Source organism: Ipomoea triloba, chromosome 9 (assembly GCF_003576645.1).
Source record: "Ipomoea triloba cultivar NCNSP0323 chromosome 9, ASM357664v1".
In the NCBI taxonomy this organism is placed as follows: Eukaryota; Viridiplantae; Streptophyta; class Magnoliopsida; order Solanales; family Convolvulaceae; genus Ipomoea; species Ipomoea triloba.
Genome location: NC_044924.1, coordinates 25,018,200 through 25,036,982, shown reverse-complemented (window position 1 = coordinate 25,036,982; position 18,783 = coordinate 25,018,200). Strand labels below are relative to the sequence as shown.

Genomic DNA, 18,783 nt, shown 5'->3' with positions numbered 1-18,783 from the left:
GGGGGGGGGGGGGGATACAAATTCTCAATTTTTTTGTAACTATGTGAACCGCAAGAGGAGGAAGAATTAAATACTAGGCTTGCAAAATCTGTCCGCGGAGTTGGTGGTTGATGCACAGTAGAAGGGCCAGATAATGATTGATTATTTCTCTACTTTGTTTACATCCGAGGAAGGTGAGGCAGCGCCGGTTCTAGCCTGTTTAGAGAACAGAATGCTTTGCTTTTGCAGCCGGTGTCGGGTGAGCAGGTGAAAGCGGCTGTCTTTACTATGCATCCGGATAGATCACTGGGCCCTGATGGTTTATCTCCGGCTTTCTTTCAGACATATTGGGAGGTGGTGGGAAATGAGGTAGTTCTTTTCTGCCAAAATTTTATTTCCTCTGGTTTATTGCCTCTGTGGATGATACCCATATTGTCTTAATTCCTAAGTTACCGTCATCTGAAATTATGTCTGATTTCCGTTATATTTCTTTGTGTAATGTGATCTATCGTATTCTTGCAAAAGTTTTAGCAAATAGGTTGAGAGGGCTGTTGAACTCTGTTATTTCTAGTGCTCAAAGTGCCTTTATTCTAGGTCGTTCTATTGTTGATAATATTTTGATTGCCTTTGAATCTAGTCATGCCTTGAATCACCATCATGGGGATAGAGGTGGTTTCGAGGCTTTAAAGGTTGATATGAGTAAGGCATATGATAGGGTGGAATGGGGTTTTTTTTTAGTAAAATCTTGTTGGGGTTGGGTTTTAGTACTCATTGGGTTCATTTTATGAAGGAGTGCGTATCTAAGGTGCATTATACAATTTTAGTTGAAGGGAAAGAGTGGGGGCCTATTATTCTGGGTAGGGGTTTACGTCAGAGGGATCCTTTGTCTCCTTGTTTGTTTATCCTTGTGGCTGAAAGTATGAGTGCTATGTTAAGAGTGCAAGAAGAAGAGGGAGCATTACATGGTCTTAGGGTTGCGAGAGGTGCCCCTTCGGTCTCTCATTTGTTCTTTCCAGATGACTGTCTCTTTTTCTTTCGGGCTAATTGTTTAGAGGCAGGGGTCTTAAAGGCTGTTTTAGGGGAATATGGGTTAGCGAGTGGGCAGCAGGTAAATCTGGCTAAGACTTCTATTGTATTTGGGAGAAATGTTGATCGGATGGATAAGGAGGCTGTTTGTGAAATTCTAGGGGTGCATGAACAACAGGGGAGGGGGAGATATTTGGGGTTACCTGGGTATGTGGGTCGTAGAAAAATGGAGATATTGGGTTTTATTAAGGATAGGGAAAGGGGGAGAATTATGAATTGGGGAAATCTTTTTTTGTCAAGAGCCGGCAGGGAGGTTTTGTTAAAAACTGTGTTACAAAGTATTCCAAATTATGCGATAAATGTCTTCTTACTTCCTCAGGGGTTATGCACCGAGCTTGAGAGGATTATGAAGTCCTTTTGGTTGGGGTGTGAGAGAAGGAGAAGTGGGGGGATTCGATAGAGTACTTGGGGTGACCTGTGTAAATTGAAACGTTGGGGTGGTATGGGCTTTCATACAATTAGGGAGTGGTATGGGCTTTCATACAATTAGGGAGATAAATTTAGCAATGTTGGGTAAGCAGGGGTGGAAGTTCTTAATGGATCTTAGTGCTCTTGTGACTAAAGTATTTAAAGCTAGGTATTTTCCAAGATATTCTTTCCTAAATGCAGATCGGGGGGTCTAATTCTTCTTTTGTGTGGACTAGTATCTGGGAATCTAGGGATTTGTTAAAGAGGGGTGTAAGGTGAAGAATTGGGAATGGGGAGAGTGTGAGAGTGTGAGGGTGTGGGGGGATTCTTGGCTCCCATATGATATAAACCTGTTTGTTTCAACTCCAGAGCATGTCTATCTAAACAATCCTTCTGTTCAGTCTCTTTCTCAACCAGGGACTAGGCAGTGGGATTTTGATCTTTTAAGGGATTTATTTTGTGAGAGAGATTATCATCTTATTTGTAGTATTCCAACCTCCTTTTGTTGTTCAAATGGCTCTTTGTTTTGGAGTAGGGAAGAAAAAGGGGTTTATTCTGTGAGGAGTGCCTATAGACTTGCTAAGGGGTTTGAGGGTAGTGAGAGGGGTGGTGAGTGGACGGGTTTGTGGAGGTTAAATATTCCTCAGAAAGTCCAGTGTTTTTTTCTGGAATTTATGTACTTTGAGATTGCCTACAAAGGATGCCCTGTTGCTGAAACGTGTTCCTTGTGATCCCGTTTGTCTGTTGTTTGGAAAAGAAAATGAGACTATTGTTCATATTTTTGCAAACTGCGATTTTGGTCATGCTTGTTGGCATAAATTAAATCCTAGTTGGAATTTATCATATGTGGATTCTGTTTGTGAATGGCTTGAGGAGATGTGGAGGACTCTTTCTGTGCGAATGCTGGAGAAGATTGTCATGGCATCTTGGGCACTTTGGGAAAATAGAAATTCTATGGTTTGGAATCAACAAAGCAAGGATCTTGGTTCGGTTGTGCAGCAAGCTATTATTTATTCTCAGTCCTAAAAATCCATCCGAAACAGTGCCAAGGTGAATGAGGTTCTGCCCATTAGTCATATGGTTTGGTGGGAGCCCCCTCCTTCAAATTTTCTGAAAATAAACATTGATATTGCTATGGATTATGCTCAGCGAAGGATGGGTTTGGAGTGGAGTGTTTGCGATGAGGAAGGTGTTGTGTTGGGTGTAGTTTTGTTTGTGGTTCCAGGTCTTTACTCGGTTGGTGAAGCGGAAGCTATTGGGGCCCAGGAGGCTTTGAGTTGGATAAAGGCGAAGGGGTGGCAACAAATTATTCTTGAATCTGATGCTCAAGTTGTTACACGAGCCATAGATGATGAAGAGAACTTTACTCCTTTTGGGTCTATTATTTCTAATATCTGTTTGCAGTTATAAGAGTTTTCTTTGATTTCCTTTCGTTTTGTTCCTCGTAGTGGTAATATGATTGCCCATACCTTGGCAAAGAAGGCTCTTTCTGTTGTTGAGGATGGTACGATAAAGTGGTTTCCTTTCTGCTTTAATTTCGTTTGTAGAAACAATGTTATGATTTAATGAAGTTTTGCCTTGTGGTTTTTCAAAAAAAAAAAAAAAGCTTCATTTAAAATCCCTAAACCAATAAAATAGTCCAATTGAGTCCCAAATTGACATGTTTAGCAGGTTAGTCATTCTCGAGTTGACACATGTCTTTAAAAAAAATTAAAAATTTTTATTTTTAAATTTGAATTTTTTGAAAAAATTACAGCCACCGGCTGTCAAGGGTAAACGACCATGACTGTTTACTGACAGTCATGACCGTTTCCAAATTTGGACCATCTATACAATCTCGAATGAGATCCCTCGTTTCAAGGATGATATAGAGGTCTGAAGTGAAGTCGACCATGGCTGCTGCCTTCGTTTTAGTCCCTCTTTATCACCTCTGGGAATCTGAGTTGAAAATGAGTCTGAAGCGAAGGTGGCGACCATGGTCACTTTTGCTTTATACCTCTATCATCTCTGAAATGAGGGCATCAGCTCGTTCCAAATTTGGCAACAGCTTCGAGATTCTTCGAAAGGATATAATTTATGGTGGCATCTTAGGAAGAGGGTGGTAGAGCAGGAGCCATGTTTTCGTCACACACATAGCAAATCGAGTTGTTTCTGATTCGGGTTTTTGGTCGGGGCTGCAATTTTGGGCCTTGTTTTGAAATTACTAGGAGAGCATTATCCAGAAGTCTCAAAGCCATTTCGATTGCAAGTTGCTCTTTCTTTTGGAAGAGAAAGAAAAGAAATGATATGTTCAATAGTGTGAGTATCTATGTGAGGTCCATATTTGAAATGACCATAGCTGTCAACCTTAGATTGTTAGACAACCGTGGCTATCCTCGCCGGGCATCCACGAAATTTTGTTGGTTTCATAGCTGTGGCAGATTCTGAGCCAGAGCTCTTTTTGGTCGAGGCGGGCAGAAACCTGCTAAGTCGTATTTTAGTGCGAGCTTTCCAATAAGCATAGTTAGCCCCTGTTAACTCAGGTGGTCTCAAGTTCTGTCCATCCTGAAACATTTAAACACAGGTAAGACAGAACACATAAGTAAAAGAGTAAAGAAAAACACTAAATACACAGCATGCATATGATGATCACTTGAGTTCAAGAAACACGAAACACCAAGATCTTTGGACGAATAAATTAAGTCTCAAGGCTCTGATACTAATTGTAAAATTGTGAATCTTGAATGCAGGGAAAATCATAACTAATTTGAACTTAGATTTTAATTAAATTGATTATCTGTGTTAAGCTCTATGTTAGACAAAGAAGCACGCGGAAAGTAAAGAATAAAATAAATGCAGAAAAATAAAGGAACAAGGAACACAACGATATTTATACGCAGTTCGAAGAAACTCCTCCTACATCTACGGGGCCATCCAAAAATGAAACTCAACTCCACTATATGATTACTGAGATTATAAGAGGTATCAATGATATTCCATACAACTATGGCCTAATCATTCAAACTCAATCTTTATCTGTCAATGACACAATGCTTTGTGACCTTGCAGTATAAATGACTAAGTGAATTATATAATTAAGTTGTATGTAAACTTATATGCCGTGTTTAAATTGAAGAGAGGGAGAGAAGCTATACAAAGAATATATGGGGTTGTCTTGAGCTTTTGTTGGTTTTATTGCTACTTTAAAATTATAAGTTTGTATTTATTTGTTGGATGGCAGTGCCCAAAGTTCAACAAGGATTGAAGAGCTACTACAAGAGGACCATAATGTAAAACACATGAGGGAAAGCTTTCAGAAGTCAAGAAACAATCTTCTCTTCTTTCAAAACTTACCAGGCAACTCAGTATCCATGATATTCAAGCAGTTGCTGCCTCTAACTACTCAAATGGTGAAGCAGTTAAAAATATTAGGCTTAATAATCTTTCCAGTTCTGATTTCCACATTTAGTGTGTTTCGGATGGACATATTGTGTATCAAGTTATATAGAGTAGGTATGCATTTGATTAAAACTTTATGAACATTTAGACTTGGTGATTGGAATTGTTCATTGTACTTTGAAGTAGATGATAATTCTAGTGTATTTTGAAATACTTTACATACTAGTAGAAGATGATTATACTAAAGTATTGATGCCTTGGTATTTATAGTGTTTAGATAAATTGTTTTTATTATATTATTATGCTTAAAATCAAAACAGGTTAAAAACAACGGTTTAAAACCGTTGTCTATGAATGTGAGAATAATGGTTTTTAACCGTTATCTTATATATTATCGGCGTGACTTTCAACAACACTTGTTTTAACAACACACAATAGACAACATTTTTTAACCGTTGTCTATGCCTGTGACTTTCAACAACACTCAATAGACAACAGTTAAAAAATGTTGTCTTTTATAGAAAAGACAATGATTAAAAACCGTTGTATATGTGCGTGACTTTTAACAACACCGATTTCAACAACACTCAATAGACAACGGTTTAAAAAATCGTTGTCTTTTCTATATAGAAAAGACAATGGTTAAAAATCATTGTCTATGTGTGTAACATTTAACAACACCGGTTTCAACAAGACTCAATAAACAATGGGTTGATTTGTGTGCTATTGGGCTTGGGTTGCTTAATAGACGGCTTTTGACTTGGATTTGACCCATTAAGACTATATGTGGACCACATAATTTTAGAAATTGTGGATAATATAAATTGGTTTGAAGATAAGAAATTATGAACCTATATGTGATGGTGTCCCGATACATTTCTCATATTTAATTCAAATAATTAAATTAAATATGAGAATCATCCAAAATGATGGTGTTTGTTAGATTTTTTCTACACACTCACCACTATAAATAGTGGTTTCATTTTAAAAGAAAAGCGAGTTCTGAAGATCTACATATCGAAACTCCGCCGGTATATCGTCAGGATACATATATCTAGAAGCCCTCCCTTCATTGAAGAACAAGCAAGCTACTTAACTCCGGAGGCTCTTCAACAAGGAATTAGGACAATTCAACATACTTCCAATAGAGAATCAAATGACTTCTCATATCCAAAGATTGTATCCTTAATTCCTACATTAGTTACACACATCATTGTAACCAATATACTTTGAGTTTTAATATATATATATATATATATATATATATATATATATATATAATTCAAGTTTTCGCATTTACACCAACTTTCATATGCTTCTTATTTTTTATTAATATACTATAATTATTCCCATCTTTCTAGATACCTCTTTTGTAAAAGCACTGAAATCATGTACAAGGAGGGAAAAGCTAACAAATTTCAATGGTATACTACATAGATTCTACTAGAACATTAGTACACTTCTAAACATTGAAAACATAATCGAATGAATTGACTATAATACAAAAAACAAAGACTGGATTCCAAAGATGGAGAAATTAAGAATCATATCTTAGAGCTATACATGCAGGAGGAGTATAACATCAAATGTATTTGATCAGAGAATACGACATGCTTTATATTTTCTTCTCTGTTTCTTGGATTTTGAAGGTTGCAGAACCGCCTTAATTGCAGCGTCAAAAACAGCTTTCACATTCTGCAGTGAAATAATTTGTGTTTCTTCGTCATATTTGCATGGTCAAAAATATTGTTGAATAGGAGCAAAAAGTTAAAACAAATTGAATAGGGCAAAATTTGTTTATGAAAAAATATGAAACATCATTAATGAGATATAATGGTTTGAATGGAACATATATTATAATATAAGTTAATATACTCTATAAAATATTTATAAATATTTTTTATTGAATTAATTTCATGTTTATCTAAAGTAATCTCTCTATGTGTGTGTGTGTGTGTATATATATATATGTCTGTGTGTAGAGAGAGAGAATACATTGGCTAGATGATTTATCTGAATGTATATCTAAAAAAAAAAGTATTTTTTTCATAATTGACGCACATAATATATTTGATATCAACTAATCCATTTATATGTGTTATCACATATGACACATTTACAAATTAACACACATTATAAATATTATACAAAAATCGAAGTATAAAGTTGCAAAATAGATGTATGTTGTTGAAACAGATGTTGCAACGATTATTATAGCAAACACTGGATAGAAAGAAAATAACAAAAGAAATATTATTACAGATGATTATACTTAAACTAGTGATTACAAAGTTTGTCCTAAATGCCTTTATATAGTGTTTAAGATAACTAGAAAGTAGGATCAAAACATAAAATTAGAATTCCTATAAGATAGGATCTTAACAGAAGAAGCGAATTACTTATAAGTAAATAATAAATCAGAATTATGTCAGTCCAACATCCCCCTTAATAGTGTTTGTCTATGTGCTTACTCAACTCCTTCCATAAAATACAAGATTTTTGGCTAAATTAATAATTGACTTATTATTTTGCTAAGCGAAATTGCCTAACATGCACTTGACGTTGCTGCAATGTACTTAGCATCACATGTTGATAATGCAACAATGGATTGTTTCTTTGGAGACCACGAACACACACTGTTTTTCTAAGCATAAAGTGTTAGAAATAATTATTTCCTAACATTGATTTATATAATAAAGGTTGTAACCACATAAGGGACTCAAGGTGTTGATTAGTGATGTATAAAGGCGGAATTATTGTGGCCCTGTTTGGTAAATAATCAGCCTATCAGCCAATTTTGACTTATTTGACCACTATTAGTTGTTTGGTTAATAAGCTTTTTGTAACTCCAAAATACTAAAATTCAAAAGGCTACTCAAAGCAGCATTTTCAATTAGCTTTTTGAGAAAAGAAATTATATCAAACAGCTATCAGCTATCAGCTAATCTATCAAACAACTTTCTACAATCAGCTAATGTTATTAACTAATCATACCTTCTAACCAAATCAGCTAACCCAATCAGCTAACAATCATTTACCAAACAGGGTCTGTGTGAAATTCCCTCCCTCTCATTCTGTTAAAATTTAAGTATATAAGGGTTAAAAGATGTGTGTTGGAAAATGTTATGGGTTCCTAAAAGGAGGTTTCACATTCCTAAAGGGATTTCTATTCCTAAAAGGGGCTTTCCTATTCCTCTTGAAAGAGGGTTCTTATCACATCTATAAATACCCAAGAAAACTCTAGGGATCATAAGGTTTTCTAGTCTCTAAGTTTTTCAGTCTCCATATCATCAGGAGGTGATTAAGGCATACAGATCAGAGAGGTGAAACATTCTTGATTATTCAAGTTAGAGATGATATCTCCAATGGAATCAAGTAAGTCTTTATCAATATTCTTGTTTTAATTAAAAATCCATGATCATGAACATTGTTTAGTTGATTGATTTGATTTACATGCGATTCATTGTTAATTGCACTTCCGCATTCAAGTTATAAGCACATAAAGTATTTAATTAACATAAAGCAGTAACCACTGGTACTCTTTCTTTCCTCAAAATCTCCACCACAATCACTATCAAAATAACCAACAAGATCATTTTCCTCAAACGATGAGAGTAAAATAGTTTGTAGTCAAAAGTTCCTTTGATGTAGCGTATGATCTTCTTTACCACTTGCAAATGTGATTGCCAAAGGGACTCCATAAATCTACTAACTAATCCCACAACATACATAGCTAATATTGAGTTTGGTGCATGTGAGATATCTGAGACTTCCAACAATTTGTTTGAAGTATGTTGTATCAACATCTTGGCCAACACCTTCCTTTGTCAGTTTTGTTCCTATTTCAACAGGAGATCGAATAGGATTTGAACCATGCATCTTAAATTTCTTTAGAAGGTGAGTAGCATATTTCTTCTAATTGATAAAGATTTCATCTTCTCTTGGAACTACCTCAATGCCTAGATAATAAGATATGAGGCCGAGATCAGACATCTCGAACTCCTTTATCATTGACTTCTTGAAATATTCAATTATTTTGTGATTATTACTTGTAAAAATCACATCACCAACGTAAGGTCATAACAACAAAAAATCTCCAGAATTAGCCTTCACACATAAACCATGATCAGATAGACACTTTTAAAACCAACTTCTTGAAGGAACACGTCAATTATATTCTTTTATTCCAAGCTCGTGGATAGCTTGCTTAAGGCCATATAAAGCCTTTTTGAGTATGCACACTCTGTATTCTTTATATGTTGTATAAAGTCATGTGGTTGCTTTACATAAACCTCTTCATCAAATATGCCGTTGAGGAAAACCAACTTGACATCCATTTGGTAAATCTTCCATTGCCTTTGGGCTACTAAAGCAATGATCAACCTCACTGTGTCCATTTGACTTCATTTTGATCTTGAAGACCCATTTCACATTAATCGCCTTGTGACTCCGTGGAATATCTACTAGTTTCCACGTTCCATTTTTATCAATTGAGGGCATATCGTCTATAGCTTTCACCCATTTGGAATTTAGCCAAAGCCTTTTTTTTTTTTGAATACTATTGACTCTATTACAATGTAGTATAGAACCTGTGACCTCTCACTTAGGAGAGCCACAACTATGCCGCTTGACCACAAGGCTTTTGGCCAAAGCCTAAGATCGAACCCTTGACATTTGGTTAAGGATGTATGAATCCCTTCCACTTAATCACATCCCTCAAGTTTTTAAGGATGTTCTTTGCGACAATGGATCTACTAACTTTGCTTGGTAGGTTGCATTTATGCACGGGTAGCATTGAACTTATTTTTGGACCTTTTTTTTTAATTATATATCATGGTAACAATTGTTATATTGTGGACCAGAGTCCACCATGGATATGGTGAACCATGTTCAGATAATATACCTTTAGTTAATCTATTACGTACCTTTAGTTACATAAAGGACACAATATATTAACTGCAAGTACATAATCTAAAGAGTTAATTCCAATTGAAGTCCCTTATCTTTAGTGGTAATTCTAAATTTAGTTTCAAACTATTGTTTTTGTCATTTAACACCCTAGACTATCATATTTTGGACAATTTTGGTCCTTCCCGATGACTTTTCTAATGAAACTCTATTTTAGGTAAGGGTATTTTTGTCTCTTCAATTTTTTTATTTTTTCTAATGAGTTAATTCTAGCAAAGGTTTCTTGTCTTTGGTAGCTATTCCATATTTAGTCATAAATAATTGTTTTTGTCATTTAACAACAAAGACTATCATATTTTAGACATTTTTTGTCATTTCAATGTCATTTTCAAGTGAAACCCTATTTTAGGCATGACATTTTCGTCTCTACGTTTTTTTTTAATTTTCTATGCCAGTTTTTTTTTTTCGATTTTCGTCTCTTCAACTGTGGGTTGCACCATCTCCTGCACTCGACTCTTGTCTTCATCTCCTTCAACCCGGCCCCAAATTGTCATTCGTCAATGGAGATACTGAGTATGGGAGGACCTCCGGGTGCGAGGGAATCATTTTGCAATGCAGTCAGAAAGCTTAGGATGTCGCCACCCAATCGGTTTCAGTCTGACCGCTATTATTTTAGTTCATGATTCCATGAATCATTTATTATAGTTGTAGAGCCCAAAAAAAAAAAAAAAAAAACAGAGAGAGAAAGAAGTTTCTTCTTTGTAATCGAAAATACCATTTCGTAAAATAGAATTTCACCGGAAAAAGTCGAAATTACCAAAAGTGTTCAAAATATGATAGTCTAGGGTGTTAAATGGCAAAAATTATTGTATGAGATTAAATTTGGAAATGCCACCAAAGCCAATGGACCTCCGATGGAATTAACTCATTGGGAAAATAACTTTTAAATAATTGAAGAGACAAAAAATACCATTGCATAAAATAATGTTTCACCAAAAAAGTCATCCGAATGACCAAAAGTGTTAAAATATGATAGCCTGGAGTGTCAAATGACAAAAATGGTAGTCTAAGACTAAATTTAGAATGCTACCAAAGATAAAAGACCTCCGTTGAAATTAACTCTAATTTAAATGTCATTTGGACCAAGATCTACAATACAAAATGAATCATATTGCATAGTAATTTGTGTCATGGTAAGAGATGGACTTACTCTTTAGATTGGTCTTTTTAATTTTTAATTTTGCAAATCACTACATGTTGATAGGTTTCTTTTTGTATAGCCTAGGTTGATTTACTTGTATTTTCTTGATTTCTTTAGTCTTAACTTGGTTGATAGATGGCGAGAAAGGGGTTCATTCCCCGTTCAATTGTAGACCACCATATGAAGTACTCCGTATTAAAGATGTACATTTATTTTTTGCTTTAATAAAATGGTCCTTTTCTAGAGAGAATAGAGGGGAAAACAACAGTACCATCATTTACATTTATTGTAATATTTAATATATTTAATATAATCTAACATCACTTTGAATTGCATAAGATATTCATTTGGCAAGGGTTAACTTGGCAAGGGTGAAATGGACACAGAGTAACAAAATAATTCACTAACACCACTCATTTATTAGTTCTGTAAACTATCATCCATTTTAATATATCAAGGAGGGTAAATTATTAATTACCTGCTGTGTTTTGGCACTACACTCAACATATGCCACAGCTCCCATTTGCTTTCTCAACTCTTCACCCTGTTTTACAGAATGTCAGAGGTTTTCAATACATAATGTTACTTTATGTATTCCGTTTCAACTAAAAATCTAAACTAATAGTTAGACTATACAATTATATATATAGAGAGGGGTTCATATGACTATATGAGAACCTATATTAACATGTGAACCTGAGAACTAATCTGAACCATTTATCTAGATTAGTGAACGGCATCTATTAACACAATGCTGACATGTCGTGCACTACAAACACAATGCACACACATTGTGTACCGCATTCTGGATTGACTTTTTCCATGCACAATGTTCTAGCCCGTTGGATGATGCAACATCAAGTCATCAAGGGTGTGCACAGGTTCTCCGGTTCACACAATAAGATAGATTCTCACCTGAACATTATATATATATATATATATATATATGATGTTCATTGTTCAACACAAGAAAAGAACGAATGATACACCTGCTCAGTTGATATTGTACATGCCCCTGGATAATCCCTTTTAAACTGCTTGTCTTCTCTTAAATCTGCAGTGTAGATGAACTCCATTAGATTAAGAAAGTAAAAGAAAAAGTTTAAGGGGCTTGGAAATCATTACTCTAAAGAAAGAAAATCCCTGCAGCTGAGTGGTAAATTATAGGATTTTGAATTGGTGAGAGAGGGTAAAAAGAAGAAAGTGCATTAATCCATACTTTACCACTAGAACAATTAAGAGACATTAATCTTTAAGAAAGAAGGAATGGTTACCCAGTTTGGTCCCCACTAGAACAATGGGCACTGAAGGTGCATAATGCCTTAGCTCTGGAACCCACTTCTCCGACATAACGAATTAAAGCAAGAAAATAAAATTATGGTCACTTATATGATCCAAGAATTCAATTCCACTAGCCTGTTGGATACAATAATGAGCAATGGAAAACTAATTCTGTAAAAGGATTACCTTTTTTGAAATGTTTTCAAAACTAGGCCTACTTATCAGAGAGAATGCAAGGAGGAAGACATCTGCTCCTCTATAGCTAAGGGGCCTAAGCCTGTTATAGTCCTCTTGTCCTGTAACAATTACAAACAGTTTTTGGGAAACCATCTTCTCAAAAATCTTTTTAACAAAAATAATGGGTTTTGATCCTTGATGATGTCTGCTTGCACTCTGCAGGGCTAGGCCATCATTGCTTTAATTTCCTCTATTTATGCAAGAAACTATAACTGGAACAATGAGAATTCACATGCTTTTTATCCTTAAAAATAAAATTATTCCTAGACTAAAGGGTGTTTGGCAATTGGTTATTAGCTGATTGATTTATTTAACTGATAATTAATAGTTGATTGTGTTAACTTGTTTGACTAGCTAATAGTATTAACTGGTTATAGAAAGGTGTTTGATAAATTCGTTGTTTATCTTAATTGATTACATATAAAATGATATATAAAGACATAAGTATATTGTGCTTTTTACTTAACTCTTAAAATATTTTTATAATTTATTGTAATTGTTGTGTTATTATTAATTATTTTTAACTATTATCTTTTTTATTATTAATAATTTTATAATTATAAAAAAAAATAGTTTGTAGTTAATAATAATTAAACATAACGGTTAGTACAATTATATATATATATATATATATATATATATATATATATATATATATATATCGGTTCTGATAATTAAAAATGTAAATTTGAATAAACGTAAACACCACAATAACAAAAACTATTAACCAAACACCTTGTGCTCAGATGGCATGTAGTGATTTTCCCATATGAGAGTTCATAAGTATACTAGATTGTAATAGAGTGAGCTGTATTAAAAAAAAAAAACTATCAAAGGTAAATTAGACTTTTAAAACTAAAATGGAATAAGCTGATATCAATAAGTTACTCAAAGGCCCTGTTTGGTAAATAATCAGCCTATCAGCCAATTTTGGCTTATTTGACCACTATTAGTGGTTTGGTTAATAAGCTTTTTGTAACTCCAAAATGCTAAAACTCAAAAGGCTACTCAAAGTAGCCTTTTCCATTAGCTTTTTGAGAAAAGAAATTATACCAAACAGCTATCAGCTAACAACTAATTTATCAAACAACTTTCTACAATCAGCCAATATTATCAACAAATCATTCATTCTAACCCAAACAGCCAACTCAATCAGCCAACAGCCATTTACCAAACACGGTCAAAGTAGAATTTTCATTTTCAGCTTATTGGTATTAATAAGCTATGTCAAAAGTTACTTACCAAATATTCATATTAATTGTTTGACCTGACAAACAAGTTAAACTTTGGCTGATAAGCCATTTTCTAAACACCCCTTAGTTAATTCGCCATAACAAGGAATATAATACATTGTTTTAAATTAAACAAATACACTTTCAACCATTTGATTTCCATTCCAATTTTGATTCTCATGTTCGAACCAAAAACACCATAATGTAATCCACAATTGCCATAACAAGGAATATAACACACTGTTTTAAATTAAACAAACAAAATTTATGCACTTTCAGATTCCAAACCATGAAACATGAAGCTAAGGCACATACCAGCAGTATCCCACAAAGCCAAATTCACACACTTCCCATCAACCATGACATTGACACCGAAATTGTCAAAAACCGTGGGAACATAATCCTGGAAACCAAGCAATTCAAGAGCACAGGCAATTTCACAAACAGTTTGTGTGCAATCACAAAGTCTCGATCACAATCTAAAGAGAGGCATAAACATACCGTTGGAAAAGTGTTGTTGGTGTAGGAGATGAGAAGACAAGTCTTGCCAACAGCTCCATCTCCCACTGCCACACATTTGACGAACCTGCTTATCGCAGTTGTGCTTGTAGAAGCTGCCGCAGAGGCTGTTCCACCTGTGGCATTCATTTCGTCGTATCCCAGCTCAATTGCCCAGAAAGAGAGACCACTCCAGTGTAGAGAAAATGAGCGAGAATTTGAAGAATTGTCTTTTTAAGAGAAGTTGTTGGGGAGAGAAATGCAAATAAGAGAAAGTATGGGGACAGCACAGAGAATGACATTATCTTCTATCATCCTTATACCCTCGATTAGAGTTCATCTCGTCCACAGTGCACTGTAGACCATAATTCTGTATGTACGACATCATTTTTGAAAAATCATTTATTTAATTTTGACGCTGATGATTTGGTTGTCTAATTTATGTTATAATTTTTTTTTTATAAAACATGTATATGTATCTTGTGTTGTGAAATTTTGTGTCTTGTATTATAAAATTCTGTATTTTAAAAGTATAAATTCTATATTTAAATAAATTATTAGTTGTGTAGAAAAATGACCAACAAAAAACTACAAAATTCTTGCTTCAAAAAAAAAAAAAAACTACAAAATTCTTTAAAATCTAAAGTTCAAAACGACATTATTTTAAATCAAGATTCACAATGCTACTTGACTAGTCGACCATATAAATTCCTATTTTCTAACAGAGCCTTTCACGGCGGGAAAGTTGTAAAGTGACTTTATTTTGAGCTGTCAGCGAGGGAAAAGGTTATGACTAATGAGAGGGTCGACTCCCGGAAATTTTGGTCTCAAGGCTGGCCAAGTCATTATACTTATACCATATTTTATTATCCAATTAATTAATCCATTTTTTTTCAAATATTAATATGAATATTTTCATGACCTTTCCCAACCAGTCCTTATATCGTGGACCGCGGTCCACAATGCATTGTGGACCGTGGTCCCAAAACGACGTCGTTTCAGTAAGTGGGAGACGGCGTCTGTAATTGGCATTACAGTTCATCTCAAAAGATACTACCTTACATTTGTGTTTTATATTATCGAATGAAACTGTAGTTATATCGAAATGTAACTCTAGTTGTGTTGAAATGTAACTGCAGTGTATATGAACTGATACTGAATAACAGTTTCACATTTGTGTTTTTATATTATCGAATGAAACTGTAGTTATATCAAAATGTAACTGTAGTTGTGTTGAAATGTAACTGCAGTTGTGTTGAAATGTAACTGCAGTTGTGTTGAAATGTAACTGCAGTGTATATGAACTGAAAGTGAGTGGCGCGAATTCATCTGTCTGTTTTCATTAATCAAAACGACGTCGTTTTGATGCGAGGTCCACGATATAATTTGCGTTTCCCAATTGGTTGATAAACGTAAGTGAAAATTTTAGTAAAAGCATATCTCAAGTTTTATTTTGTTGTCAGGATACCAAAATCTTTTTTTTTTGAAATTAAAAAAAAAAAAGAAGATTTTGAAAGGTTTATTAGTTTATATGACAAGTTGTCAAGTTTTATTGGTAACGGTCAATTTTGTTTAAGAAAATTAAAACAAAAATAGTTACTTATTTTATTTTTGTAAATATATGACTTAAAATCTTGTCTTCATTATTATATACTCTGTATTATATATGACAAAAACTCATGTGAGATTGTCTCATTGACTCAATTTGTGAGACTAGTCGGATCTTTAATTATATGGATCACCCAACGGTTTCAAGTTCCTACTAGATTTGTTTCTCTCTCTATTTCTTTGCCACACGATTCTTCTCTACTCTCATGCTCTCTGGCTCTCTGGCTCCTCCCATTTCTCCACCTTCTGCGGCCTCGTCCTCCGAGCTCTTCTTTCTCCCATCTCTTCTGCCTCCATCACCATCACTGCTCTGACTCCTATCTCATCATCTTTTATTTTCTTAACACCATATTTCGTAAAAACTCACGAAAACTTGTGATTCTATTACCAAGAAGAAAAAAAGCAGGATTTTTAGTGGTTAATAATATAATTTTAAACTCATTTAAACATATTTGTTGACGAATGACAAAAAATTGTCATGCCACGATAATGTTAGGACCAATATGAATGTTTTGAAAAATAAAAGGTATAAAATGAAATGACACATATAAATCTAGGACAAAAAAACTATTTAATACTTAAAACTGAATAAATCAAAATGTCCTTGTATTTAACGACATTTAAATGATTTTGTTGACGGAGAACAAAAAATAGTCATACCACAATAATACTAGGACCAAACGGGCATGATTTAAAAAAAAAATGTGGGCTGACACCTATAAATCTAGGACTAAAATTGAAATTTAACATTAAAACTAAATACTTTAGTTGATAAAAATAATAATTTTAAAGTAAAGAAATTGAAGAAAAAAACTTACTCTTTTTCTCTAGATGCGGGTTGCGTAGGTTTTGGCAAAGATTTTTATTGTTTTAGTGGGCATGCAAAACCCATCTCATATACCATTATTATACCATGTACTATGGTTCATATTGCATTGTGAACTCTAATCCAAAAATTATGCGTAAATTTTATTGTGGATCGCGGTCTACATTGCATGGTAATCCATGCATCAAAACGACGTCGTTTTGATTAATGAAAAGAAACGGTTCCATTTCGGGTCGTTAACTCTGTGTGTATAACATATTCATTTTCATTTTATATACACTGCAGTTCCATTTCAACATAACTACAATTTCTTTTCGATATAACTACAGTTTCATTCGACATTATACACTCAAATATGTGAAACTGTTATTCAGTTTCTTTTCAACACTACTACAGTTTCTTTTATAATACACTGCAATTTTCTTTCAACATAACTACATTATCATTTCGATATAACTACAGTTTCATTGGACAATATACACTCAAATATGTGAAACTGTTATTCAGTTTCATTTTATATACACTACAGTTTCCTTTCAACATAACTACAGTTTTATTTTGATATAACTACAGTTTCATTTTGATATAACTACAGTTTCACTTGATAATATACAAACAAATGTGAGGCAGTATCATTTGAGATGAACTATAGTTTCATTTACAGAGTTCCGTTAAGATGTGACCGCAGACGTTTATTTACTTAAAGAAACGGTGCCGTTTTTGGACCATGGTCTATGATATAACAACTGAAAATTATGTGTCTGAAGTTAATATATTTTGTATCTGCAATGAACAATTTTGGTACCTATAAACAAATTGAAGGCATATAATATGATAATTGCATACACATAACATGAAAATTGTATACACATAAATTGTTAACTGCAAGAACATAATATGTTAATTGCAGACATCACATAAGATGTTATCAATATCGTATGTGTCGTAGTTAACATATTTTGTACCTGCAGACTGCAGTCAACAATTTATATGTATGTAGTTATCATGTTATATGTATGTACTTACCATATTATCTCCTTTCAATTTGTTTATAGGTATAGAAACGATTAATTGCAATTACAGAATCTATATGTTATTTGGGGTTGTGGATTGGTTTCAGTCCAATCCATATTTTAATCGGTAATTGATATGTAATAAATCTAAACTAAAAAATTGAAGAAAATAACTTAAATGTTTTTAATCTTTTGGGATATGGACCCGATTGAGCCAAGATTTTAATTGTTGGCAAATTATACCATGGATCGGGGTCTTTCTTGCATTGTGGATTGTAAGTGTACAAATGATACACATTTGGACCACCTTTAATTGGCTTAATTATTAGTCAAAAATCATAGTTTAAGTTTAATAGGTTGTTATATTGAGTCAACTATATCAGCACTAGATCAGTCCTGGATCTGTGTTCTGCCTACTCTGGATCAGTGCCACTATTTGATTAATTCAAATTAAACCAAGTCACCTTGATCCACGATTTATGGGGTGATCTACACTATTGGACAGAGCTTGAATTAAGGAATTAACAGCAGCTGGAGTTGAGGTTTAATTGGTTTGTTCATTAGCTATATAAAGAGCTCTAGAACTTGGGACTCATTACAGACTTTACTACCTTGATATTCCAGATATTACGTGAGAGTTATATGCAGGTTTTTCTATTGTTTTAAGTTTTATAATCAGCTTGGAAGCATATTTGATGGTTCAGCCGTGTTGGTGAACTTTGATGCAACGCACAGTGTCAGCTTGAAGATGATGAAGGCTTAGCTAGGAGTACTTTTTGTAACCATTAGTGTAGGATGGTTGTTGTGTGACTCCTTGTAACCCTTGTGATCATCTAGTGGATTGGGCTGACGTGAAGTGCCCCACAGACGTAGGAGTGGAGCTCCGAACTGCGTAAACAATTACGGTGTCTGGTTCTTTGTTTATTGCTTTATTGTTTTATGTTTTATTTATCTGTTTCTAAGTGATTAATATTTTCAGATAAATAATTCTCATTAAAATATAGTATGAACCTTAAGTTTATATTGTACATTCAAGATACACAATACAATTTCACTTGGTATCAGAGCCCGGGGAAATAAGTTATTAGTCTAACCGATTTGGCTACGAAATTGTGTTTCTTGAACTTA

The 18,783-nt window shown here is 34.0% G+C and overlaps 1 protein-coding gene across 1 annotated transcript; it reads right to left on the bottom strand.

The window, feature by feature from the left end:
• Nucleotides 1-6,256: 6,256 nt before the first annotated feature.
• LOC116030561 (rac-like GTP-binding protein 5) lies at nt 6,257-14,388 on the bottom strand. The gene is made up of 7 exons (XM_031272847.1): nt 14,212-14,388; nt 14,026-14,113; nt 12,428-12,537; nt 12,235-12,298; nt 11,950-12,014; nt 11,439-11,504; nt 6,257-6,546 (listed from the first exon to the last, which is right to left on the bottom strand). The coding sequence occupies exons 1-7, from the start codon at nt 14,356-14,358 to the stop codon at nt 6,448-6,450; spliced, it is 639 nt and encodes a 212-aa protein (XP_031128707.1). The 5' UTR covers nt 14,359-14,388; the 3' UTR covers nt 6,257-6,447.
• Nucleotides 14,389-18,783: the final 4,395 nt, after the last annotated feature.